The following is a 26982-nucleotide window of genomic DNA, read 5'->3' on the forward strand; positions in this document are numbered from 1 at the left end:
ATCCCCACTGAAACGATGCTTTAGCGGGAAACGATCCCCGCTTTTGCCACCAAGCCTTTTAACTCCTTTAAGGCGCTCGTTGTTCCACCAGTTCGGTTTTTAAAGACCCCTCTGGGGCGCAGCCTGTACCGCTCCCCGCCGCCCTGGCTGTCCTACCGGGGCTGCTGCCGCATCCCGCGGTGCCACCGCGCTCCCGGGGCTGTCCCTGCGGGAGGGCAGCGGGCACAGCGGGGCACGGTGGGCACAGCGGGCGCGCTCCGCCGCCGCCACCCCGCGATCCTGGGGCGCTCTCCTCGCTGCCCGCGCCCCCAGCCCCGCTCCTGGGGCCGGGAGCGCTGCGGCAGAGCCCCGCCGCACCTGCCGCCGGCCGTGCCCTCCCTGCCGCCGGCCGTGCCCCGGGAGCCGCTCGCTGGCGTTCTCCGTGCGGCGGGACGCGGCGGGGCGCTGGCTCCGCCGCAGGGGCAGCTCCGCGCCAAACCCACCCGTGCCCTCCGCGCTTACGGGGGTTCCCTCCCGGCGGCCCCCGGCCCCGGCGCTCACCCTCATCTTCCTGGCGCGGCGCTCCCGGCGGGCGGGCGGGCGGGCACCGGGCCCGGGCTCTGGGCTCTGACAGCCCCGGCCGCCCGCCCGCCGCTCCCGCCCGCCCGCCTGACGTCAGGGCGGCCGCGGGGCCCCGTTGGCTGAGCGGCGGCGGCGCCCGTTCAAACGGGGCCGCGCGGGGAGGGCGCGCCCGGCGGGGGTGGCCGAGCGCCTTTCTGCTGGGAACACTCGATATTTCCGCGTGGTTTTGGGTGGGAGGGTTGGTTCCCTCTCCCCCCCGCTTTTGTTTTTTGGTTTGTTTGGTTTTCTGTGTTTTTCCCCCCAGATACGCGTTCTCCAGCCGCCAGCCCGCCCGGCTGCCCCCGCGTGTGCCGGGGCGCAGGGAGCGCTCCCGGGGCCGGGACGCGCTGCTCCGGGAGCGCGGCCGCCCTGCCCTGCCCGCTGATAATTGATTTTATTCCTCTCTCGGTCGGGGTTTCTCTCTTCTAGGTGCCTGAGCCAGTCCTGGGCTTGTCCCGAGCCGTAGGGCTGGCGCGGGACATGCCCCTCTTGTGTCACACACGGGCACGGGGTCTGTCAAGAGTCTGATCTCCCTTGGAAAGGCTCCGAGGTGCATCAGTCTGCCCTACAGAGTCCCTCACCTGTACCCAGGAGCAGCTGAGGGCTGCCATCTTTTCAGCCTTTCCCCACACAAGCACATCTTTCTTGTCCTTGATAATTTTATTTGAATCGGGATTGGTTTAGTGGTTGCTACTTTGTCTCCAGTCATTATTTAGGTTTACTTTTGTTATTCAAATTATTTACTCAATTGCCGTGTTTGAATATGTAGCTTGAATATGTAGCAGAAGGCTTCTCTAGTTTCCATGGTGATTAACGTAGGAAAAGCCTTTTTGGAAGTAGGTATGCCACTCTAGGTAGGTGGGCATGGCAAATGAATTTGGGCACATGCACGTACTCGGGAGTGTAAGGAATAGATTCATGATTGCTCACGATTTGAGGACAAGCACTGTCATCCATCCTAAACACATCTTAATTTTAGAAGGATATGTAGCTACTCATCTTTACTGCTTGCTTACTAAATTCCTTTTTGACTTCCAAATTCTAACAGTTCTGCTATAGACATTATTTTCCTTATTTAAAATGAATATTTTCTTTTAAACAACTACTAGAAAAGTCACGTTTTTTCCCCCCCCTGCCAAGTCTGCTTTGCTGTTAGTCTCAATCCTGGCTCTTAGCTGTACTCCACAGCCTTTAGAGTGTGCAGGTGCTGTAGCAGATCTGATGCCTGTTTATGGTGAGGCTCTGCTCAGTTACAGCCCCCTGCCTGCCGTGGACACCGAGCGAGGTCCAGGCAGCAGTCTTGGGCTGGAATCCAGGGAGTGGTGTCTGCACTGCCACTGTGTAATGGTCAGGTAAATGTAAGGGTAACCCACAGCAGGGTGAGAGACAAGTTTTGTTAAGCCTTGTTCAAACACCATGAAATTCTTTATAAAAGTTATCAAAAGCAGAAGGTGAGAACTTGTAGGCTCTCACTGTATAACATGAGAGTATTTCTTTCTGAATGCTATGAATATCTTTCAATACCTCTTCTAGTATTTATGGCTAGGAGCAACACCAGCAAGCCTGCAAATAAGTATGCATGAAAAACAGGTATTGGATTTCATTCTGTTTCTGTGCTAATCTGTTTTCCAGCCTTACTCAAACATTTGCTGAGACTTTTAGAAGAATATGTCCATTAATCTTAGCAAAACATACCTAGTTAATTGAGCTCTAGTCACAGATTCAATCTGTTGTAAAAACAACCCCTGATCTTTTTGTTTGTTTGGGGTTTTGTTGGTTTTAGTGACATCAGAAATTAGATCTGTCGTGTCAGTGGAACTAAGAAACGTAGGAAGATTAAGATAAAATTAAGGAAAACGATGCTAGCTAGGCATACTCTCTCTTCTCTGAGACATGTATCTATTCTGTGGTGTTTTTCCATATTTCTACATTTGGTAGAATACGTATGCATGTATGCATGTATGCTCCTTTATATATATGTTTATAAACATACAAACAATAAATATAAACATATACATTTAAACATACACTTATAAACATACACATTTGTATGTTTATACAAATGTTGGGGGGTGTGTTAGGATAAAAGCTCAGTAAATTATCTTCTCCTTTCCTAGGATACGTGACGCTTGGTTTTGGGGACACTGTGTTGTGCGGTCTTATTGGAAAGGTAGTTTTTACAAACCAGAGGAGCTGAAGGCCTAAATTCAGCTTGTACAGCATGTAGCAGATGAATCATGTTATCATTTTATTTCATTTCATTTCCCTTCTGTAAAGTGTGGATGATGACCTTTAGCTATCTATATTCTGAGTGTTGAAATCTGTTGATACAGAAACTCTCTGAGGTCTAATTGTTTTTGTAGTTATGTAAGTTCTGTTCCTCAGCAAATTGCTTGCATTTCGAAGATGTTTCCATCAGGCATTGCCTCATGTTGCTGGTGGGTGGACCCCAGAGCAGTTTAATCAGCAGCAGAGCCTGTTCTCATTCTGTGGCTTGCTTTTGAGGTGACAATGCTGTGGTTCACTTGAGCTGGTCAGAGCAGCATCTTGCTGCAGAGTGAGTCAGCAGCAGCCACACCGTGCCTGCCTCACCCTTCAAGGTTGCTTCAGCCTCTCTGGCACTGGCCAACATCACCCTAACACGTTCCATTACCTTGTGATTAATGGCCTGGATTGACACTTGCAGTATTTGGGTTCTGTTCTTGCTCATGCTGTGGACACTAGACAAATTTTTTTAATCTTGCTGTGCCCTCAGTATTCATCTGTGAGATGCTGATAAGTGATTTTCATGCTGTTGCACTTACTTTGTATGTTTTTTATATTTGGGCAATAAGCTTTTGCTTTATTGTGTTGGGATACAGTTTCCAGTACAGTTACATCTCATCTTCAGTGCAAAATTGCTGGTCAATAGCTTGGTAAAAACAAGGAGTTGTAGCAAAGAAAAATGGATGAAAATAAAGGAGAGATCAATTTGAGAGTGAAGACTATAAAGAGAGTCAGGGAAGAAGAAATTCGAGTTTTTTCTACTGGTCTTAGATAACAACATTTTGGAAACAACTTGTTCAAATGTGCCTGTGTGTATATTTAAAATGTAATTGTAGTTAAGAAAAGTCAGTCATTAAAAATGTCATTAATGCTGATCTGAGGCTACAAAGTCAATTATAAAGGGACTCTCCTAGAAATGCTGTCCTTGGAGCTTTCATTGTCAAGCTACTCGAGTCCCTCACTTGGTCACTTCCACACAAGTCTGTTAATAATGAATCTTTGGTTTTGTTTTACAGAGTGTGTCAACATGCTTTAAAGCCCCAGCATCTGCATTGTAGGAAACAAAGAGGGACAAAGCCACAGAAATTGGCATTGAAAACGAACCTAATTGTGTATGGCATTGTTCATAGTGTTGATTAAATACCAACACAGGGTCGAGTCTTCATCTGTCCATTCCCACCCTTTTATGCACACAGTAGGATGAATACAGCACATTGCTTAGGTCTTTGAAGCACTGCTGGGTTTATGCCTAGCCTTGTCTCTAACTTGGGGGGGATGTCTGAGCTGTTCCCCAGAGCTCTCCAGAGCTTTTGCAAGTGGCCAGGGTACAGAGGGTGACAGTGTGTGCATGTTACATCCTCTTCCCCTGGTGCATTGTACCCACAGAGCCGTGCAGAAACCCTGCTGCATGCCTACCACCTTTGCAGGTTACAGCACAGTGTTCTGCTTCTTGCCATTGTGGAAGGCTTTAAGGCATATACAGCTTGGTACTGTCATTTAATACAGCAAAATAATGCTGTATTAAAAATGGGTGTTACAGTCATGGCTTTTATGGATTGGTGGCCTTGGCTGTAGACTGAGCCCTTTTATTTGGACTTGAGATGAGGAATTTGTCCAGGAAGTGCCATTAAACTCCACAACTGTGGCCTTAGATAGGGTTTTTATATGGGCACATGTTACTAGGGATCATTTGTAAGACTTCATAATTAAAGGAGTAGAATGAACTTAGAGCTTCAAAGCCTCAGGTGGCTGCGTTCAAAGAGCATTTGGGTTCTGGTCTTGTTCATAGGGCTGCACAAGTGTTCAAGGTTTCCTTATTGTACACAAATTTTAAGATTTAAAAGCTGTTCTCAAACCACTTTTTGATGAATTTGAAGACTTCTAAATTTCAGAGATTGACGCTGCAGGATAACTTGATGGTGCATTAATAACTTGGCAGCAGATGGGAGTGGGAGGAAAGAGTTTCAAATTGTGGTTCTGAACTGAGCAAAGCTTTATAAGCTTGAAGCAGGGTTGAGCATGCTAGCCAGCAGTCTTTGATGATTACTGACCATGCCTTTGTCTCCCTCTCTCTGACCTGGGGCATTATCTTTCCACATAATAGTTTTGTCTGAGCCGATGAGTATTGTAGTTTGAAAATGGCATTTTCCATTTTGAAAATGTTTTGCTGAAGGGGTCCTGACCAGCTCTACCCCTTAGGTATCCAGCAATTTTAAGAGCAAACCAAGATGAAAATACAGGAGCAACTTAAGATGTGGTTTGTTGCTATGTCTGTTCTCAGTTCTGTCTGAAAGGGGAAACTGGTTGTGAAAATTCTGTTCTGTATCTGTGGAGCAAACTGTGTTTTCACTGGCATAAGGGCAGCTCTGTGACACCACTGAGAATAACTCTTTGCTGGGCAGGGTGAAACCGATTTTTCCCTGATGCTGGGTCCTGTAGCTCCCCCTTGGACTGAAAGGAAAGGTCTTCCCCAGGATTTAGAGAGGACATGGTGCTAATCCCCAGGTATTTTAGTGCCTCTGCCAAAATAACAGATTTAACATAACCTGACATGAGTTGCCTATGTTACTGCTGTGTGGCTGTTAATTAACAACTGAGATTTTAATGGCTATTTTGGCACTGCTGCCAAAGGAATTCCACTAGGCTGTTTGATTCCTGGTTTTCATAGATACTCTAGTCACAGAAATCTGTAGTTTTTAGGAATTATCTTGCCTGCTGATTAAGATTTAAGGAACATTCAGTTAGGAAGCAACTGGATCAATCAGCTTTGATTAAATAAATACAAATATAAAGGGTTGATACTTCTGCTTTGCATCAAGGATGTAACAAGAGATCCCTTACAGGAGTCTGAGGACCTCAGCTCATTTAAAGGCAGAGGAGATTTAGTCAGAGTGAACTAAAGGAAAAGATGGCAGAGAAAGATGTAGGCTGGGCCTGCTCTGCTTAAAGGAGCTGCTAGAACTTGTTGTACATAAATGGCAATTTGTGTGTTTTCAGGAGCTGATGGAGCCTTCTCACTTTTTTTTTTTAAGAAAGGGCAGAAAAAGCAAAATCCCCCTATTTAAATGCTTTTAATGTTTATGATTCAGTCTGATTTTGACTCCAGCAAGGAATAACAGAGGCATGTTAATTTAATTGGCACTCTTTATGTTAATTTTATCTCAGGCCTTTTTAAGTTGACTATTTAAAAGCAACTGATATTCTATTTTAAATTGGGCTCAAGGCTGGGTTCAAGATGAAGGAGTTCTGGACTTATCCTAGCTAGTGTGTCCTTTACTTGCATATTCATGCTTGCTGTGACACCAGCAATTCCAAGACACTGCCACTGAGCAGAAAGGGAAAATGAATTATGCCAAGGAGGAAGCATGTACATACATCAGCAATTTGGTGCCCAGGGGAAGAAAAATCTGCATGTCTGCTGATGTCAATCTTCTTGATATGGTATTTTTGTAAATGCACGTGGGTTGCTATTTCTTTTTAACTAGCTCAACAAAAAATGAGTTTATTTTTAGTGTTATAAGCTTCAGGGCATCACAATTAACAGATCAAAATTACCAGTTTGATTAGTCAACCTTCTGTTTGCTTTAGCAGAAACTATGACAGTGACATTGTTAGCATTCCCACAGGTATTTTGGAAGATTCATTACAATCAGTTATAGGATCCATTTTTCTCCCCCAGTTTTCATTCTCTTTGGTTCTACAGATTTCATTTTTGAGCTGATGGAGAGAAGTTCTGGGCTGATGAGCTCATTTGCACTAACTCATCTGCAGCTGGATTAGTTTAAAAGCATTTCTATTAAATATGTGATGTGTCTTGTCTTACCTGAATTACTGCAAGTAATTCAGTTCCCATGAACATCTATTGCTTGGACTCCTTTTGCTGACATTGCCAAGAAGTTCATCAGCAGTTTTGGGGGGAGTTGTACAGTAGTCTGAAGTCTACTTGTTTTGCAGGGCTCTTAATTGCTGTTGGTTTAATTCTAATGCCTTCATTTGGAATAGAATCGAGGTGTGGTAATCTTGACAGTATCTTGAGGAAAATATATGGAGAAGTATTGCAAAAATAGTTACATATGGTATAATTTTAGCAAAAGGCTGCCATCAAATTAAGTATTCAAAATTAATTTTAAGGAAGCATTCTGATGACTAACAAGAGCTAGTGAACAAATGGATGAGCTCCCAAGCTTAATTAGGTTTATCTATAAGTACTTTTCTCTCACCTACAGTGATTTTTAGCATAGTTTGAGAAGGACTGACACTATCACATCACAAACTGTGTATTCAATTGGTGCTGGCTAGTACAGAACAGAGGTTATTGTTCCATATATATGTATGTTTATCCTTTTTACATATCCTAGGACACAGTCTCAGGTTATTCAAGCATAAACTATTGAACCTGAAGCTCTAAAGTAGCATGGCTCTATGTGGCCAAATTTGCACTGGGTTAGGCTGAGAACTGTTCTGCAGGTGAACAAACTCCCAGCTGTAGATACATAAATGTTGAAAGTAAAAAAATAAATTAAAAAAAATTATCTGTGTACTAGTGATATTAAGTGATCAATTACTTCATCTTCTGTTTTGCTAAAGCATCTTGACATGAATCAGTCAAAGAATTCACATGACTGAGCTACTTTGGCCCAAACCTTTATGAAAGTATCTTTATAAGGACATAAATGTAAATGTACTACAAAGAAAAGATTTACTGTCTTCCTGGAGTTTTTTTTCCCTGTGGTCTGTGCCAGTCAAGCCACAATCCAAATAGCTGCTGATGAAAAAACAATGTGCTCATTGAACCTGATTGCTTTGACACTCACCTAAAAGTTGGCTAAGTCATAGGACAACAAGTTTCAATAGTTTCTTATAAATAGTTGTATTTTTTTAGGGGCAGGGGGAGCACTTATATTTTTTGTCAGGAGGATATTAGTGGATTTTTCACCCTTTTCTCTGTCTCTTTCAAGTTTGTTGTGCCAGAATTAAAAATCATTTAGGGAGGTAGTTTTGTTATTTTACTTAAATTTTACAATTGGTATTCTTCTGCCTTCTTACCAGAGGAAGAATCAGATGGTGTAAATTCAAGAGCCATGCATGTTTTGATGAGTCTGGATTTCAACCCTACAGCTGCTGCTGTGGCATGAAACAGATGTCATGTCAGCCAGCAACTTCAAAGGGGATTCCCTAGGCATGAGCATGTGGGAAACTTAAAACTGATCCTATTTCCCCTGGGCAAGCTTGTTCCTTCTGTTGCTCACTTGTGTTCCCCATTAGGCTCTGTTCTCTCACAGCAAAAGCTGTGCACACCGTGGGCACAGCCTGGCTTGGATCAGGTTTAGAGACTTGTGGTAAGATTTTCTGTGGGTGGATTTCTCTGTTTTGAGTTGTTTGTTTTGGGTTTTTTTTTGTTTGTTTTTGACTTTTTATTTTCATTTGTGCAGGGATACCAAAGCTCCCTAAAATCCATGGCCATGTTAGTAAAACATTTTTTTAGACTGTATCTCAGAAGTCGGTGATCTCTGTAGGAATTGGGAAGTGCTGTAGTGCTTGATGCTATTTTCCCTGCATTCCCTACTTTCCTAAGCACCTTTTTTTTTCTCCAGAGCTAGACAAGGGACAAACAAAATGCAGATTGTTGATAGAGCTGAGGAGAGAAGCTGTAGAAATATATGCTGGGTTTGTGGAGTGAATAGCTGTCACTAAGACATGGCTGCAGTAATGCAGTAATTGTAATGAAGCACTAAGTGCAGTTCAGAAGTGTGGTCTCCCCTTGCCCAGGAAAATATAGTCAGCTCTGTTATTTGGTTTTTTTTCTCTGTAAAGTCTTGAAGCAAACAGACAGCACTCTACATACAGACTGTAAAATGTTATGTAAAGCTCATATACACACACATTGCATAAAAACTAAAATATGTAACAAATATTTCAATTATTTTGGATCACAAGAATGAAAACAATTTAAAAATTTATTTCATTTCCCTGCCATCCTGTCCCTCCCTGGTGCCTCTGTGTATCCTGAACTGATAGTTACCTACTGTTTGACTGGTATTTGAGCTGGTGGTTTAAAAATAAAAGCTTTCCATGTCTTGGGAGATTTCCTGGCCAGTCTATTAATAATGCCTTTAACTTTCCTAATTAATGAGATTTTTGACCAGGTAGTACTCTTACACTCCTTGAAAATCTGTATACATGAAAAAAGCTTCAAAGTGTCTTGCCCCCAAATGAAGCTGCTTAAACAAAATGACTTAACAGTGTTGCAGTACTGATTGTTAATTTGGGAATGTTCACTGAAAAGCACATTGTTTTTCTTGTGTAGGAGACTAGTTCCCTATGAGTATTTTATAATTTCCTATTTTCTCACTTGTGGCTCCCACAGGATATATGCATGGCAAAGACAAGCTAGAAATTCTAAACTTACAAGGCATCCCACTGGCAGCTGGTTCAGACCTAATAATAACAAAGTAAAAAATGCACCCTGTTTCACATGAAGTATTGCAAATGCATTAAGTTATTTAAGCAGTTATGTTTGCAAATTCTTTAATAAAATCTAGCCCAATTTCAATTAGGGAGATCTAAAATGCTCTCTTGTCTGTTTACAGCATAAATGTTTTATAGGTTTACATATCACAACCATTTTCTTGGTGAGATCCTATATTCTATCATTTCATGTTGTTTTAAGAATAATTAGGACCATAATATAAAACATTATATACAAAATTCTCCCATGATTACCCACCAGCCTGCATCAAATCCCCTTGATAAGAAGACTGAGGAATTTCTTGTCATATTATACTTTGTGCAGTCCAGGAAAGGGGGTGTCTCACATTATAGCTACTACCAGGTTCCTTATTGGATCTGCTGTTTCTCTGGGATAAAAATTCAGTGAAGCTGGAGAAATTTGAGACTGGAGAGGCACTCAAGTTGTTGGCATTTTAAACCCCTGTGTTGCAAGTTGAGCATAGTTTTGCTGCATGTCCCTGGTAGATGAAGTTAAACACCTACCCCCACTCACACCTACATCTATTGAAGCAAAGAAGGGTTTGTTCAAGCAGAGCAGTTGCTTCTAGAAACAGAATTGTAATTTTAAAGCAAAAGATGAAAAACATCGAATATGCTTTTTATTGGTAGTTATTTTCTAAAGTAAATGAAAGTCTTGAATGACCTTAGCATTGCATGATACATGATAATTCATATTAGCTATTAATTAACTTTTGTAATGGATGTTCTATGAATTTGGTGAAATGGCTGCTTTATGTTTTGCAGTTCTCAGTGAGTCTATTGAGCAAAATATTTTTTTTTCATTGTTGCTAAAGCTTTTTACTGCTACTAAAAATCTAGAGAACATTGACTGTTTTATGTAATCACTTCATTTTTATAGTTTGCAAAATACTGTCAGACTTAAACTGAGGCTGGTGAAGGAAGGCAGGATTAACACAGGATTTCAGCAAGGGCATCTGTAAATAACCATACAGAAACCGGGGCACAAACCATAAAAGATCATCTCTGGCCTGTTGTCTGCTACCCTTGTCAAAACTGTGAATAACAAGGCACTGAGCCTGAGTGCCAACCACTGCCTAACTTGGCACTGCCCACACTTGCACACAACTCTGGAGACAGCAAAGTAAGTCAAGGAAAACAGGTCTCTGATAAGAGTGCAAATCCAAAGAAGTAGCCACATATATCTCCCCATTCCTACAATCTGCACTATCATGATGATCAGCTGAGCTCCAATATTCACAGAATCCACAAAATAAAGTAGAATTACAGGAACATAATGCAGCAATAGACTGCTCATCCCATATCTTTTTCTGCTATGTAGCATAGACGTCCAAGCAAAAATAATTTATCCAGCTATAGAAGCATTACTACTTGGAAGATTATTATTCTTTAGTTAAAATGATAGATTTTCAGGAAAATTTCCCAGTGAATGGCAATAGCCTGCTTAGGCACACTTTGATCTGAGCTTGTGCTTATCTCCATGTTGGCTGATGAAACTTTCAAGATATGTGTTTTGCCTGGGTGGTGACTCCTAGGGTGCAATGGTAAATGACAAGATTTTGGCATGGTTATTTCTTATAAAAACCCTCCAAAAAATAATTTCATAATGAACTTTGGCTTCTAATTTTATCCTGAAAACATCAGAATTGCATCTGAAAACAGTTGATCATCTGTCACAAACCCCTGCTTTGACATGTGTTTTGTTAATTGAACTTGTGAGGATGTGCAATTCCAAGGTGTCTGTTTAAGGAAGCAGTGTGGCTCACCTGGTTCACATAATCACAGCTAAGCTAAACTCTCATCTTTTTTCTGTGCAGCATTGCCATTTCTACTAAAACCTAATCCATTATTCATAACTGCTTCTAATTTTGGCCTAACTTTGAACTGGAGATAATTGGAATGTCTCCAATTGTCTCATATGTTCACACATCAAGAGCATCAATTCAGAAGTTAGCATTGTTCTTGTGGTCTATGTATGTGTGTGCTTTAAAGAGTGAGGAAATATTGTTTGGTTAGTGATGTTGGGATGTTCCACTTTCTTCTTTCAAAAATAAATTATAATCATGTCCAATGCTGCAGATCTGAGTATTAGCACAAAACTTGTTAGAGGCAACAGAACTCATCTGAGTGACCCCAAGAAAAGGCTGATATTTAGTGTTACTTAATCCCTCCTTTCCCTTTGGTGCTGTTTGTGATCACAAGTCCCTGTTTTCATTACTGAGCAAAATAATCTTATCTTTTTATCATTACTATTTTTCCTTCCTCTATATTGTATTGATATACTTGGTTCAAAGTCTGATTCTGATATATTTTGTATTTTCAATGCAGATAAAAATTACCTCACCAAGAGCAACAATTTAAAGATTTTGCTAATTTTTTTTTTTTTTTTAAACTCTGGATATGCTATCTGTGTAAAAGTGACTACTAATGGTCTACACGCCTAGGAGCTCAAGCACAGCACTCCAAATGTTACAGCACTGAAGTTGCATCGCAGGTTGATGCACACAGGAAGTGCTTAGATTTATCTTGAAGTTGCCCATTCAGCTTCCAGCCAAGATCTCTGCTCAGTTTAGAAGATAAGCAAAGTTTTTACAGATCAGAAGTGGCTGATATCTCTTCATTGGCAACAGATTAAAAACTAGCAAAATACAGCTTGATCAGTGAGTTTTTGTCTTTTTCTCCAGATGAAAAAATAAAAATTGTTAGAAACAGCTAGTGGTCAATGCAGTCCTCAAATCTGAGCTTGGTAATCTGTTCCCTTTTCTGATTGCTTTGAGGAGCATTCCTGTACAGCTATGGCAAATGTCCCAGCAGAATTTTTCATATCCTTTCAGTGATAATTTGTGCTCAGTTTTCAGCTGCAAAGGACTAAAAGAACATTTCAAGCCCACACAAAGTCTGACGAGAGCTCGTGACTGTCTGCAATTTGGAACAGCAGGCTGCATGTTCCCTGTTGCAGCAGGGAAGATGTCAGGATTAGGTTTATTTAGTTTTGTTTTTTTTTTTTTTTTAGCATTATTAAAATACAGCTGATATCTACCAGAAAAAAGAAATTGAAAACCATCATTTTTTTTTTTTTTAGTTCCAGGCTAGCGGAATAAATAATTTTGTAAGATTATGAGAAAATAAGAGGGTTAGGCTTGATTGAATATGCAGTTTACTTCTTAACATGTTGGTGAATAATGAGAAAAATCAGCTCAGGAAAGGCATCACTCACCTTGTAAGCTTTTAACCCTTCCCCAAAGGCCTGTCCTGCAAATCCCTTCAAGTCCCATGTTCTGCTACCAGTGTTTTTTGCTACCCATCTTTTCCTTCCCCTCCTCCAGCCATCTTCTTGCCCCTTCCCCCCAGTTCCTATTAAAAGGAAAGCTTCTGAGAGCTCATAAGTAACAGACTCATGCTTTCAATCAAAGCAGGGAGCTGAATAGCCTTGCACTCAGAGCCAGTTCAGCAGAGCTGGAGTCAGGGCCCCTTCATTAATGAGAAAGGAATCTGTGCACCTTCTGAAATCTTCCAGCACTCCCCCAAGCTGCCTGAGCCACACTTGTGTTTCTCAAAAACTTCCCCACTGTGACCACAGTTCCATTTCTCTCATCCTCTCCTCCAGCTCTTGAAAACTAAATATGCAAAGGTAATTTCCCTGCTCTTGCTGGGTCCATGATCTTTCTTTGCTCATTAGGAGATGCCATTTCAAATTAATTTCTTTCCCTGCACCCTAAATCCTTGGTTTCAGTGAAAAATATAGTTTGGCTTAGAATTTTGTGCAAGAAAAAATAACATTTGCATCAGGCTTGCAGTGCAGGTCCAAACACTGGTTTTGATTCTCAGGCTCAGTGGTTTCCACTGGCAGTTTTTTTCACTCAAACATCTTGTTTCAGTTCACACCATCTGAGTTTTGTCTTGAGTTTATAGGGGTTACAACAAACCCTGGAAATTCAAATGCAGAGCTCAACTGAAACAGCTGCTGTACTTTCTTTTGGTCCGAACTACATTACCACCTAAAATGGTAAAAAAGGATGCTAAAATCATCCTTACCTCCTGAAAATTACCTCAGGTTTGGTAAAAACCTCATAAACCTAGCACGGTACCTGCTTGGTTTGGGAATGTTTTATTAGCTTATGTATTAGGTCATTTTTAAAGTAATTCTCTATCATAAATATGAGTATGCACCACCTCAGGAATTATGTAATTTCATTTCACATATTTTCAGAAATAGGGAAGCATTCTTTGTCATGATTTAATGCTTGGGTTTTTTGGTGTGTCTGTATCTATGCTGTTTGTAATGTGAAAGGAATAGTTACTGTCAATGAGGGAATAAAGGAGAGTGAAGCAGTGAGGAAAGCCATCACACATGATTTCTGGGAGAGGCACAGAGCAAGTATCCATTTGCTGTTCTGTGGATGGTCTTAATGCTTTGGTCTGGGGAAAAATGTGTTGGTAGCACCCCTGCTATGATCACACAGGTAAATATAAGTGACTTTTCTTGTTACAGATGTGGGGAAAGATGCATTGTATGTAGGAAGGTGAATTGAAAAGGAATGTGGGAGTTGATAAAAAATGATTGTTTTATAGATGCAGTGTCACTGAGCATTGGTTTAGGTTTTAATAGCGCCTTTGACATGAGGTAGTTTCAGTTCTCATTCTTATTTGGAAGCAGTTGTGCTCAAACTTCAGACTGAATAGCCAAATTCAGACTTCTTTTGGTCTTTAGATCCATTCCACATCAAGAGTTGTAATTTTCTATTAATGCATAACTGATAGTGAACATTTTTCTGTTAATCTCCTTGGTGGAGCCATGTGGTATGACTTTTTCTACTAAGAAAGAGAAAACAGTTTTGATTGTTGAGTTCTGTTTGTTATTTTATGTTGATGTTACACACAGCTCAAGGATAGAGTGACTGACTGAATCTGAAAATCTGAGCAAAAAGTACATAGAATTCTTGAATAAAGAAGAGCTATCTTGTCAAAACAAGCCCTGTGCCATAAAGATTTCCATGGCAGAGGAGGACGAGGAAAGAATGTACAACTGGAATACTGTCCATGGGATGTTAACTGCTGGGGGTGCTGATTGCTTGCTAATTTAAACAGGTACTGTGAGTGCTCAGAGCCAGGGCATCAAATGCTGGCAGTAGCTTTCTCTGCCTGACAATCATGTAAAAGAATAATTTTTGATTGGAATTAGAGATTCCAATTTTGATTGGAATGTAGCTCTAAGATTATGGGCAAAACCAACTATGTTTCCCTCTGCTCCCCTTCCACTTGGTTGTTGGGGTTTTTTCATGCCTTAAGTAACTTCACTGAACATTGACAGTAATTGGGTCAGAACCCAGGGCTCAGGGTAGCAGCAGTGCTGTAGCAGTGAGCTGAGCTGCTCATGCATCCAAAGGCCATGACTGCAGCAAGTGGCTCTGAAATGTGCCAAGCAGTGTCAGCTTGTTGTGACTGAGCCACTGGCACATGAGCAGACAGCAGCTGTTCCTGGTGCCAACAGGGAATGTCCTCAAGGGTCTGTGCTTGTGCCCGTGCCTGATCTTCCAGCTGCTGGGGGCAGTGCCTGCTGCAGGCTCCTGAGCAGCAGCAGAGGGGCAGAGAGTACTTCTGCTCCCCAGGCTTGGTTTTATACCAGCAGGCTTTGTCTCCATCATCTCGAGGCAGAGCAGGGTGCTGCTGCCTGCTGGGCTGTGCCGTGCTGGGCTGTGCCCTCTGAGCGCTCTGTGACCCAGCCCCAGGGTCCTGTGCTCCAGGAGTGCCATGATGCCCTTCAGCCAGGCACAGAGGGGCCTGGCTGCAGTCCCTGAGCTCTCTGTTGCCTGTGGGGAGCCTGGGGAAGGCAGATGTGGATCAGCTGTCCTGGGCCATGCACTGGGTGAATTGGGGGCTGTAAGGACAGCCTGGCTGGCCCACACCTTTCTCCGGTTTCTTCCTTGCCAGGTGCCATCTGAACATTTGACTTCCACTCTGCAGCATTGCTTGGCCTCACCCCTCTGGAAGCACAGGGATTGTTTGAGTCCCCCTGTTGCCTGCCTTTTTCAGGATTTTCCCAGTTAGGATCACTAGGAAGAACAAATATCCTAGGCACAGCTGAAGCTCCTTGCAGTGATTGAAACTTGTGCATTGCAGTAACAGCAAATGGCATGAGAAATTTCAAGGGCTGCTTGATCATGAACTGTTCCCTGCAGATGTGCCCAGAAGAAGTTTATTTAAAACTTGTGCTCCTATTTCAATTTTCTGAGAGGAGCATTCAGACTCTATTAAATTCTGCCAAATAGAAAATAAATTAAGTTTTAGTGTCATCTGTCTTCTGTATTCTTATGATTTTAGAATTGACTAAAAACTTCTTTACTATTACAGGGCCTGCTCTGAATTTTTCAGGTAGGCAAAGAGTGTGATCCTTTGAATTATTTAAAGCTGTGCTAGAGCAGTTACCTGTTTACTTTTCTATTGCTACTAAATTTCAGAAAAGGTTATGAGGGGTAAAAAGGATCTTTGTTTATCCATATAAAACATCTTTGCAAGTCCTTGCTGCACAGGAAGGACCATCCTTAAAGCAATTTAAAATTTGGGGCTGTAAGCCCAGAGCCTTCTGTTTTGTCACTGCTGAGGTTAAGGAGTCAAGGGTCATGGCATTAATCAGTGACTGTGGTGCAGAACAGAGCTGCTAAACCTGTGGTGAAATTTGAGCTGCTGCCATGGGAACAGAGTGGGGAAGGCAGCGTTTGGGGAGAGCCAGCCTGACCCTGCCAGGGGCAGAGCTGGGTAAGGGCACCCCTGCCTGGAGCACTGCTTTGGTGCTGATTGCATCTGTGTGTGGGCATGCTGCATGCAATCTCAATTGATGGATTTTCCTCTCTCCTTTAACAAGTCTGCTCGAGTCTGTGCCCTAAAAATTAACATCAGTCAGCACATACCTGATTATTGGTCTGAGTGGTGAGAAAGTACCAGAGAGTAAGGGCAAACTCCACAACCCCTGAAGTTTCTGAGATGTTATCTTAATCCAGTGGTGACTGATGCCCTAAATTCTTCTCTACTCAGTTCATAAGTTTTTATTAGCACAAAAAACCCTTAAAGAAAGGAGCTGTTAGCAATCTGTAGAGCTTTTACAGCACGGTTCTGAGTCACAATACTGGAAGGTGCAGAGCAGAGGTAATATCTGTCAATTTTTTATTATTAATTACAAGACAGGACTGTTTCATGCACATTCTCCCTTTCTTTCATGCAGTCAGACAGCCTGACTTCTTCATATTTATTGTTTAATTTTTGATCAAAATGGGAAGATGCTGGTTTTGTTAAGAAATCTATCTAAATTAACAGGATGTTATTTCTTTCTTTAGAATAAACAAATCAAATTTCATGGTGTCATTCAAGGCAGAGAATCTTCTCTCCTGGGTATCACCAGTCTACAGGGAAAGTTATTGCACTTTAATATAATTCCTGAAACGTTAATCACAGGGACTATAGTTTTGCAAGAGGTGAAGCTTTAGTTGTTTACAGTCTGTTAAGCTATTTATTTACTGTGTGTTCTCACTCCTCCCTTAAGACCTTCAGAAATGAAAAATACAAGGGCATACCAGTTCCTTTTCTCATTTAAGTATGCAAACATGGTTTTCAGAGCTCTTTTTCCTGTGGCAAAAGCAAGGTCAGAAGATAACATAAAACAATGTATCTAAACTAGGTTCTGGTTACAATTTGAAAGCATTCACTACTGTTGTCTGGTTTTAGTCCTCAAATATGCATGGATGCCCCACGGCACAAGGCAGAGAAAGCTGGCAGTTGCTTTAACTTGTCCCCAGTCCCTGCCCATGGACCTGGGCACCCTGCAGAGGGAACTTGGGTCTGGTCACAGCCCACCCCAGCTTGGTGTGTTTCCTGCAGCTTTGCTGGCCTAGCTTGCCCATCTACTCCAGGTAGTGCAGCATTATTCTTCTCATTTCAAGTGTTTGTCAGTGAAGGCCAGTGACAGATGCTGTCCAGCTCTGTGTTTGCAGACACCAGGAGGTGAAATAAAGCTGCCCTCAGTGTGGTAGAGCTATTCTAGTCTACTTTCAAACAGCCAGTTTGGCTAAAGGGGTTGCATGGATGACTGAGATTTACAGTACCAGTTCTGGGATTCAGTTACTCTGTCTTGTAAGGAAGGCTATTATTGAGTAATAAAAAAAGCAATATGCATTTCTGTTATTGATTGGGGGCAAAAGCAGTAATGGGCTGGCTATTGCTGATGATAAACATGTACAGTCCCTGAAAACAAATTAAATTTGTATCCAACTATTTCTAGATGGTATTTTCCTAACTTCTTGCCTTTTGGTGAATAAATTGTATTGCTTTTGTGGATTATATTTATTTCAAAATCTGTTTCTCATTAAAACATAAAATTAAAACGTATCAGAAAATCAGACTTATTTTCAGTCTTCTATTTTTTACTGTCACTTTCCCAAACTATTTCCTTCCTCAAGGGACTTAAATATATTAACTTCTAAATACATTGATAGGCAGTTTCCCTCCTTCTGTTTCTTTTCTTTTTAAGGGATTTATTTTTTCTCAGTGCCTGTAAGGCTGGAGCCCTGGAGATTTGAAGCTTCTTTCATCCTCTAAAATGTCAGCAGTTTCAAAGAAGTGAGTTCCTGTACACTTCTTCTGAAATGCTCTGAAATACTTTTCAAACCTGGCTTGGGAGCTCTTTCTCTGCAGGTGAGAGGCAATCTGGGTAGGAGACACATTTATACCTTAGACTCTGGATGAAGCAATCACCAGGGAGAGGAAAGCACCCTGACACAAGCCAGCTGTGCACAGTCCAAATGACTGACAAAAATTTTTCATCTTCACCCTCTTCCCTCTGAAGTTTGCACAGTATCAAACTCATACAGCTGAGAGCCAGCTTTAGGTGTCTTGGCTTTCTGCTCCTCTGGTGGGAAGGCACATTAGAAACCATCAAACAAAACCAGCGGTGTCAAGTCCATTTCTGTCAGCCTGTGATCTGCACAGAGCAAGAACTCTCAGCCTTCAGCTAAGGTTTCTTCTTTCTGGGTTGCAAAGAACCAGGTGGCAGAGCTGGAGAGGGGCTTAGCCTTGTGTGCAGGAGTGCAGTGCATCTCGTGGTTAGAGCAGAAGGTGATGGGGAGTGAAGGCAAGTGGGGAATGGAAATAAAATCCTCTTCCTGGTAATCAAAGCCAGCAGTGGTAGTGAAGAGGCCAGCAATTGATAGGGCAGGAGAGGAATGTAATTACTGCTGCCAAAGGCAGCTGGGCCACACATTGGATTAGCAAGGAGAAGGGATCAAGGCAGGGCACGTGGACCTGCTGGGGCAGCAGCAGGAGGGCTGGGGGAGCTGGGAAAGTAGTGCATGTAAGGAGGGAATGCAGAAAAGAGGGTGAAGAAGTAGGAACACAGAAGTGGGACAAGGTCTATTGGACACTGAAGCTATTTAAAACTTCTGAAAAGTTGTTTTCCTCACACACGTGTACTGTGTATTACTTTGAGGAAGGAAAGGTTCTTCCCATGTTAATATGAATGAAAGATTTCAGTGCAAATGTCCTCTTAGCTTTGTGTCATATATATTGTGGGCAAAAATAAATGGCTGTGGGGTTTTGTAAAAAAATAAATGTGTACAACAAAAATATCTGTTTAATTTATTTTATTTTAATTCTATATTATGGTGTTGAGGAATGGTTACTCTTTCCTTTTGGTTTGTGCTCAGGGTTTCATTATTTTAGAATGTGTGAGAGTACAGCTGTTGTATCACTTGGTTAATGGTTTAAGCAAGGGCAAAAGTGTAACATAATTAGAAGATATTGTTTGATAATGCAGCAAGGGATCTTCTGAACATTTTTATTTGGGTGATGAACTGTACCCTTCCAAAGAAAAAACCTTCTAGTTCTGGCTGAAACCTCCTCTGACAATTTTTAGCCCTGAAAGCATAAAAAAATTGATCTACTATTCCTGGACAATCCTCAGAATATTGCTTTTTTTATATCCTCAAGTTCCAAACCATAGTTTTTTTTATGTAATAGCTGTTATTACATCTTAATTAAAATCTGCACAGTAATAACCTACAGGTAAGATTTTGCAGAGCATGAAGATATATTGTGTGAATTTATTGGGGCTTGGAGTAATATTTATGGGTATAGATAGATGAATCTCATTCAATTTAAATATCCTAGAGTGTATTTAAAGCAAGTTTATTTAAATAAATCCATAATCAAGTACTATTCTTTCTCTGTACATCCTTAATTTTTGAAGTCTTTTTCAATGCAATTTTAATTGCTTGTCAAATCTTTCAGTAATATACAAAAAATTTCTATTATAAAAGTACCTGGAAATATATTAAGAGAAATTCTGCTCCTTTTTTTTTCTGAGTGAAAAAAAGAATGACTAGTTCAAGAACAGGGTGGGAGAGTTTCTAGGACTTAAAGGATTCTTAGAAGTTGTGAAAAGGATAGTAGCAGCAGCCTAGAATATGTATTTTCATATGTATGTTTAAGAGATAACATTTTATATAGAAGAAAGTCTTAGATGCCTTTTTCTTTTCCCTCTTGTTATGGTTTTTCTACTCCCATGGAAGTAAAACAAGCATCTAGATACAGTGTCCTGGCATGCTCAACTGGAATGAAATACACAGTTCTTGTTCTGCTTCATTTTGCTTGATCCTTCAAAGCATGCAACAATCAAATTTGGAAGCTCTTGTTTTGTGAGACCCTGAGGTTTCCAGGTTACACAGTGTGTGATTTTCTGCCAGGGGTGTTACTGAGTGAGACAGATGTGCTCCAGCTTCCCCACTGCCAATAGGAATGTTTATTTTACTTATGGGATACTAATTGCTGAGCTGTCCCGTTTCCCAAAGCCGTGTGAAGATAAGGAGAAGGAGAGAATGCGTAGAAGAAAGGCAAATTCAAACCATAGCTTTGGTGCTGTCAGAGGGAGTGGGTGTTAGATGTGGGAGGTAAAGGTGTAGGTAAAAGGAGTGACATTTACTGAACTTATTGCTCAGGCTCCTTGTGGTTCAGCTGTGCCTACTGATGGTATTTGTAGAGCAGCCCACATGTGAAAGAGGAAAAACTGACCTAGCATTGAAAAAAAGGTTAAAAAAAAAAAGAAATCTCCAACTTTTATTCTGTCTAAATCTAAAAATATATTTAGCAGTTGAGACAGTTTTTTTCCTTTGGAACTATCAAATCTGTCACATACAAAGCCTAGCCCAACACAGAGCATGTATTATATTAGAAGCATTTAATGCCAGTAAGTAAAGCCTGTTGAAAACATAAGAGCAGGTGTAGGGGTCTTTAGCTATTAACTACTATGATTATGTGGATGCCATATGGCTCAGCTGTGCTGTTCTCTGAACTGAATCTTCAGCTGTCCTGCATAAGTGAGACACTTAAAACTAAACATGGCATGGGAGACAATTGATACAAGGTTTGCTGCACAGACAGCAAGCCAACCTGCTCTTTATTTACTCTTTAAAATTTTGATAGGGAAAATTAGCTAGGCAGCACTTTGACCATGTTGTCATTTACTCCAGGGAAAGAAATGAAAATATTTGGTGGGTTATTTTCATGCCATTAAGCTCCTGAAGGCTGACTACTGTGAAGGAGATAATGTAATACATAGTTGTCAAGTTTGGGATTAATGTATTAGGATGCATAGTTAGTAAAAATCAGCACTTGTCACATCTGGGGGAGTCCCATGAGCTATAACCATCTTGAACATCTCTATTGTTCCAGTCGTTTTCAATTTTGTTTCCCACTCTGCAGAATTTCCCAGGAGATGTGATGGGTCAGTAGCAGGCCAAAGATGGGCTTCAGACCTAATCTAATCAATATTGTGACAAAGGTAATGAAAGAAACGATGTCACCTTGGAATCCCAGCAGGTTTTATCAGCTTTGCCCCTAATGGGATGTGACAGCGAGGCTGATCTGTGTCTCCTTAGGACAGGACAGAAGTTGTGCAAGGGCTGCTGCAAGGGTGCCTGTGTGACAAAGGGCAACCCAAGTCCATGGCAATTGCAGCTAAAGGTTGAGACTAGGGTCCTTACAAGTTAAAGCATTCAATAACTGTTTTAATCACCTTCACTTGCAAGTGAACCATTCAGGCATTTATTATATTTTCAGTTCCTCTAATGTGTTATCTGCGTTAAAAACCAGTAACTTGTTCTGTTTCAATGGGAATGCTCTGAAGCTGGTTTCACAAATTAGAAAGCAGTAGCCGCTGTCTTTATATGTAGTCCAAGCAAAGCACTTTCACTCCAGTTCTTTGTAAAGTTTTTAAATTTTATTTTTAACTGCTCCTTTTTGCAGTCACATACAATAGGATCATTTGTCTCCCAGTATGTGACTTTTGCATGAGGCTAAAGTCAATGATTACTTTTTTCCTGGGATTTCCTCCCTTAGCACTTCCTTACACCTTAAGTGTAGTGCTACCTTGGTGGACTTCACTAATGCATTCTGGTGCACAATCTCAAATTTTAGTGTCCTTCTAGTTTTGGAACAGCAGCTTTGCTAAAAATTGTTTTTATAACTTAATTTTCTGTGATCAGGGTTGTACATATTACCAAAACTGACAAGTTTCCACCCTTAATTCTTATGATTCCTCTTTCTCTGCCCAGCTAGGTTCAACTACTCCTCTCATCTGTTGCCTTTATAGGTTCTCTGTTCTTTAGTGTTGGCCCCATACTGTGATGCTCTTTCTAAAAAGTTATTCTTGAGGCATTTACTTGCTTTGTCTCTTTAACTTTCCCCCTCAAGATGAATGGCAATTACTGTCAAAATGTTCTCATGCATAGAAATCCTGTGGCATGTAGATCTCTTGCATATCTGGAAAGCTGCAGAGATATTACCAAAGTAGCTATCAGTGTTGGACAAAAGTTCTTGAATATTATTTTGTCTCATTGGGAAATTAACCTTTAAAGTTTCCTGTGAAAAGTTACCAAATTCTTCTCTACACATATAATTTTTTAAATATGAAAACATATGTTTTATCCTTTAATGTAAGACCAAGTTGTTTCTCAATCTCATTTTCAATTATTGAAGTTTTCTATGTGAGGATTTCCTTAAATTGCCTTGATATGTAAATAGTGGAGCAAAGCTGCCTTATGCTTTTTACTAATCCTGCAATTACATTCTGTAGAGCCTTTTTACTTTCCTTAATATGAACTAAACCCTCCTCTCACCTACTCCTTTACATAAGCAATGCACTAAGAATTATGGACATGACAGCTAAATCTAGCTTTTAAATCCCAGGCACAGTAGCTGTGTGCTGTTGCTGCTCAGTGTTTCTTTCTAATAAGCTGTATGCAGTGCAATATCTTATTAGTTAATTTGTAAATCGTTTCTCAAGGGATTGCATGACTTATGTGCATCAGGTCCCTACCAATCCACTTAAAGCTTAAATGCACCAGAGAAACTTAGCCCAGAATTGGATCTTATTTGTTGCAGCAGAAATCTTTACTTCCCTGTAAAGTACTATGAGAGTATTTTTGATGTAGCAGAAGTTAAAATGAAGACATCTCTTTGCAATTTTTTTTAAAATAAAACCTGTTTTTTTATCTTAGAGAAAATATTTTTTATCCTGTTGCATAAGGTAACAGAAGGTCCATGTTGCAATGCAAATGTCCTGTTACTCTTGAAATTTCAGCATTGCTGCTTAACTTGGAAAAAGAGGGACTGAGAGACACCTTTGGGAAAAAGTACCCATCTTTGCTGCAAATGTGAAACTTGATTACTGATGTTCTGGAAAGCATCACTTGAGTTTGGGAGGGGTTGACTCCAAAAGACAAATTCAAACATCCCTGCAAGTAAACTTTGATTCTGTATTTATGATGCAGTGTTCTGCATCACTTTAAACTTCCCTAGGCAACCATCTCACCTGGGTAATATTCATTTAAATCTATGTTTCTACCACTTCCCTTACTCCCTTCCAGAGAAGAAAAAAGTTCACTTAGCACAGTAACATGAAACATGAACCTCTTTTTCTATTTCTCAGCACTTCCATTGCATAAAGCTACCACCACGTAATCTTCCTCCTGGGTGCTATCAATTAGTTACAAGCTATCTAATCATGACCTAATGCCCAGAATGTCAGTGAATTTATAGCCTGCATCACAATTTTAAACTTGCAGCATGACATTCGGTCACTGTGTCCCGCATGGCTGAGCTCTGCCATACCCGCTTCATACAGAGTTCCTGGCACTGCAGCTTTTCTGCAGCTGTCCGTGGCTCCAGTACGGAACTCCAGCAGCGTGGAGCGGACAGAGGAGCCCGTAGCGCGGAGCAGACTCACCTGGCTCTCCAGGACCATCTTCTCTGCCAGGGGAGCCGCTCCCCGCTCGGGGCCGGAGCCGGGAGCCGCCGCTCGGGCTCGGCGTGCGGGCAGTGCGGGCTCCCGGCTCCCCGTCACCATTATAGCCGCAGAAAGCGAAAGTGCAGCGGGAGGGGCTGCCCCAGAGGAAATTCTGAGTCTCAGCCTCCGTTACGTAGGTGTCATGTGCTGGCACCGGCCGGGGACTTCCATCGCTGCCGCCCTTGAGCCCCAGCGAGAGCAGCGCTGCTCCGCGGCTCCCTCTGCCTTTGGGGCTGCAGGAGTTGGCAGGGTAGTTAAGAGCACTGTGCTGATGGTGTGAAGGAAAGCAAGCAGGTTCTGGGCATTCCTTACTGGCTGGTTTCTTATATCATTGTTGCTAAAATTACTAAAAAAATCCTGTTGGGGTGTAGTATGACATAATTTGTTGTTTTCTGGGGTTTCTGTTGGTCAGGGTTTTTTAGCAGTTTTGTTTTGGTTTTATTTTTAATATAAAATTCCTACAGCACTACCTAGAAACTGTTTATAATGTATTCTAATGGAAATCTGACAGCTGGGAACTAACACTCTGGAATTAAACTTGTTGACTTTATTTTTTTTATATATAAATTTTTGTTTGACCATTCTTTGTACTTGATTTTTGCATAGTAATGTCCAATGCATACTAGAAATTCATCAGAAGCTCACTTAAATCATACAGCAAAAATTGTAGATGTATTCTGTTTGGACACCTGAATCAGTAATAATAAGAAATGAGACATTATCCCTGTTCCATGTATGCCTACAGTGCAAAATCTTCCAAGCAGAGGCAAATCAGTAAATAGTGAAAGCAATATTCTGCATTGGTAATTTAGTTTGTACTTACTGAAGACTTCATGTTAGTGGTGAAGTGGGTTTGGTTTTGTGTAAAAGTATAGAAATTTTAATAAGGATGTAGAAATAAGTAGATTGGGGAAACAGAACAGTCGGTAAAGAATGAGGAAGAAAGCAGAGGTGATGGCAAAAGACAATGACATAACTTTATGGAAATGGAACTGACATTTATTTACAGGAAATGTGAAAGAACAGTTTAGAATGAGAAGGTGAGAAGATAGGGATGTGATTATATGTTAGTAGGATGCTTTTGGAAGAGGTTGGTAGAATACACCTAATGTAGGCGTGCAGAGGATGAGGTTTCTGCAATGGACACTACTGATGGACAAGAATGGTTTGACTTTACCAAGTGATGTGTGTGCTTAGATGAGATCTCAGAAGTGGGTGACTGAGGGGCACAGAATGAGTCCCATAATCAGAGATTTGTCTGAAGCCACAGAAAGGAAGGATGGGAGGACAGGGGAGTGTGTTTTGGCAGCACATATCAACAATATGGAATTTTACAATGAACTGTTATTGCAATGTGCTTGCCTGCATTTCCTAGTGCACAGTTTGGCTTAACATAGTTCCAAGAGGCATTCTTCTGCTCTCTAATGTCTGAACTAAATTTTATTCAAGTCTAAGACTGCCCAATGTGATTTCTGAACAATACAAATCTCTAACTATAAATTATCCTACACTGGTGCTTTCAAATTTAAAAAAAAATCTTTTATGTAAGACTCATATAAAGTAAAATAATACTTACTTTGCATTTCTTTACAGCAGCTTTGCACAGTGGTTCTGCCATCCAGCCTTTCCCAGTGGGTGGAATTCCAGCTATTTCACTCTATGATTTTTGTCATGTGTCTTGCCTCCTTCCCCTTAAAATGAGGGGTGCAATGGATTACTATTAGAACACACTACTAATTTGCACTGAAAATGCATTGTAGCATCAGAATAAAATTTGACATACATATTTTCAGAGATGGGAGTATCATAAGAAGGAAATAGGAAAAATTATGGTTTACAAAGAAAGGGAAAAGGCAGAATTTTAAATACTAGGTGCCAAGAGAAAGGCAATAGGAAGAGTTTGAAGGGTTAAACCACCCCAGCTAAATTCCACCAGCAATTTTTTAATAGTCACATTTTTTAATAGCGACAGAAAGTTTTCAATAGTCATTATTTCTAGCAAAATACTAATATTTATGTTGATAAATTGACTAGTCATTAAACTGTTTCACAAAAACCTTGGAATTGAGCATTTTATTCCTTAGTGCAGTTATGATCACAGAAGAAGATGAGATCTTCTTTTCCTTCTTGAAAAGTACTATCACAGCATAAAGAAAAATGACAGCACAATCAAATCTCATCAGGATGATGGATACGTCCCTAACTATATATGTTTAAATGTGACATAAAAATAAAGAATATGGAGAAACTGGCAGCTATTCTGTTGACACATAGGGTAGAATGGATTGAAGAGAATCCAGGTCTGAGCTCTTCAAAGACACACTGTAGTTATTGTAAACACAGAGATTATTCACCACAGAACAGCTTGAAAACCATCTTGTAGACTTTTAGTAGGACCTGCATTTTTTTTCCTTTTTTTCTTTCTACAGGAAATTCGTTGTTGCTGCATTACTAAGCTTAACTTTAAGTTGTGATATAATACTGCTGATTTGGGAGCAGTTTGTCATTTCAAGGCTTTTGTTTTCTTTTTTTCTGAATATGAAATTCAACCAGAGCTGTGAGCATCCTGACTGGCACCAGCCACATGGGGCTGTTACAGCTGAAGCTCTTTAACTTTAGCCATGGCACTAACCTGGGCTGTTCTCTGAGCAGATATTTCTTCAGCACTGAGACCTCCACCTTTTATAAATCTGAATTACTTGCTGGAATTAAATATAGAGGGAACCTGACAGACAAGCAGAATAAGCACACAAAACTCACTTGCCTTGAAAATTAGACTAAAAAATGACACTTATTTGCCCAAAAACATAGTATGTGGTTGAATGTATAAATACTAATACTAATACAGCAAGTAGGGTAGGTGTCAGTTAGGAGCATGATTATGGCTTTATGGCCATTAGGAATTAAGGACTAATCTTCATATACTTGTACCTTCAAGCCTGAATTATCCAGAGCGTTTCGATGTTATCGATGAATTTTGTTTTCAGTTAGTACTTGATCAAACTCTTAGCTTAAACCAACTTTTTAATAGCTTTTAGGGTCCCTGTACTCTTAATTGAACTTAGAGTTAATTTTAATTAAAAATAAAAGTTTTCAAAGCAAAATGTTGTTTTACTTTGAAAAATCTATTAGATTTTTATCATCAAAAGAGAAGGAAAGCAACTAAGCAAGAAATATCAAAAATGCATGTTTGAGTTGGAGGTATATTTTTCTGTTACTTTCATGAGATGCAAGATTTTTACGTGTTGATAACATCATTGAAGAAATGCCTCTCCTCTTCCTACTGAAACTGAAGTGAA

General features: G+C 40.7%; 1 protein-coding gene across 5 annotated transcripts in view; it reads right to left on the minus strand.

Annotated features, from left to right (window-relative positions):
• The window catches only part of RASGEF1A (RasGEF domain family member 1A), a 145684-nt gene that overhangs the window by 24711 nt on the left and 93991 nt on the right, over positions 1-26982 (minus strand). For 2 of the 5 annotated variants that reach the window (XM_036385256.1, XM_036385257.2), the window contains exon 2: positions 25260-25374. The exons of 2 other annotated variants lie outside the window; for them this stretch is intronic. In XM_036385256.1, the coding sequence (XP_036241149.1) occupies positions 25260-25301 (42 nt within the window). In that variant the 5' untranslated portion in view covers positions 25302-25374. Of the gene's footprint in view, positions 1-540; positions 641-25259; positions 25375-26982 lie in introns of those variants that run through there. One more of the 5 variants, XM_036385259.2, reaches the window with a different exon arrangement.

This window comes from Molothrus ater, chromosome 8, assembly GCF_012460135.2.
Source record: "Molothrus ater isolate BHLD 08-10-18 breed brown headed cowbird chromosome 8, BPBGC_Mater_1.1, whole genome shotgun sequence".
NCBI classification, from domain to species: domain Eukaryota; kingdom Metazoa; phylum Chordata; class Aves; order Passeriformes; family Icteridae; genus Molothrus; species Molothrus ater.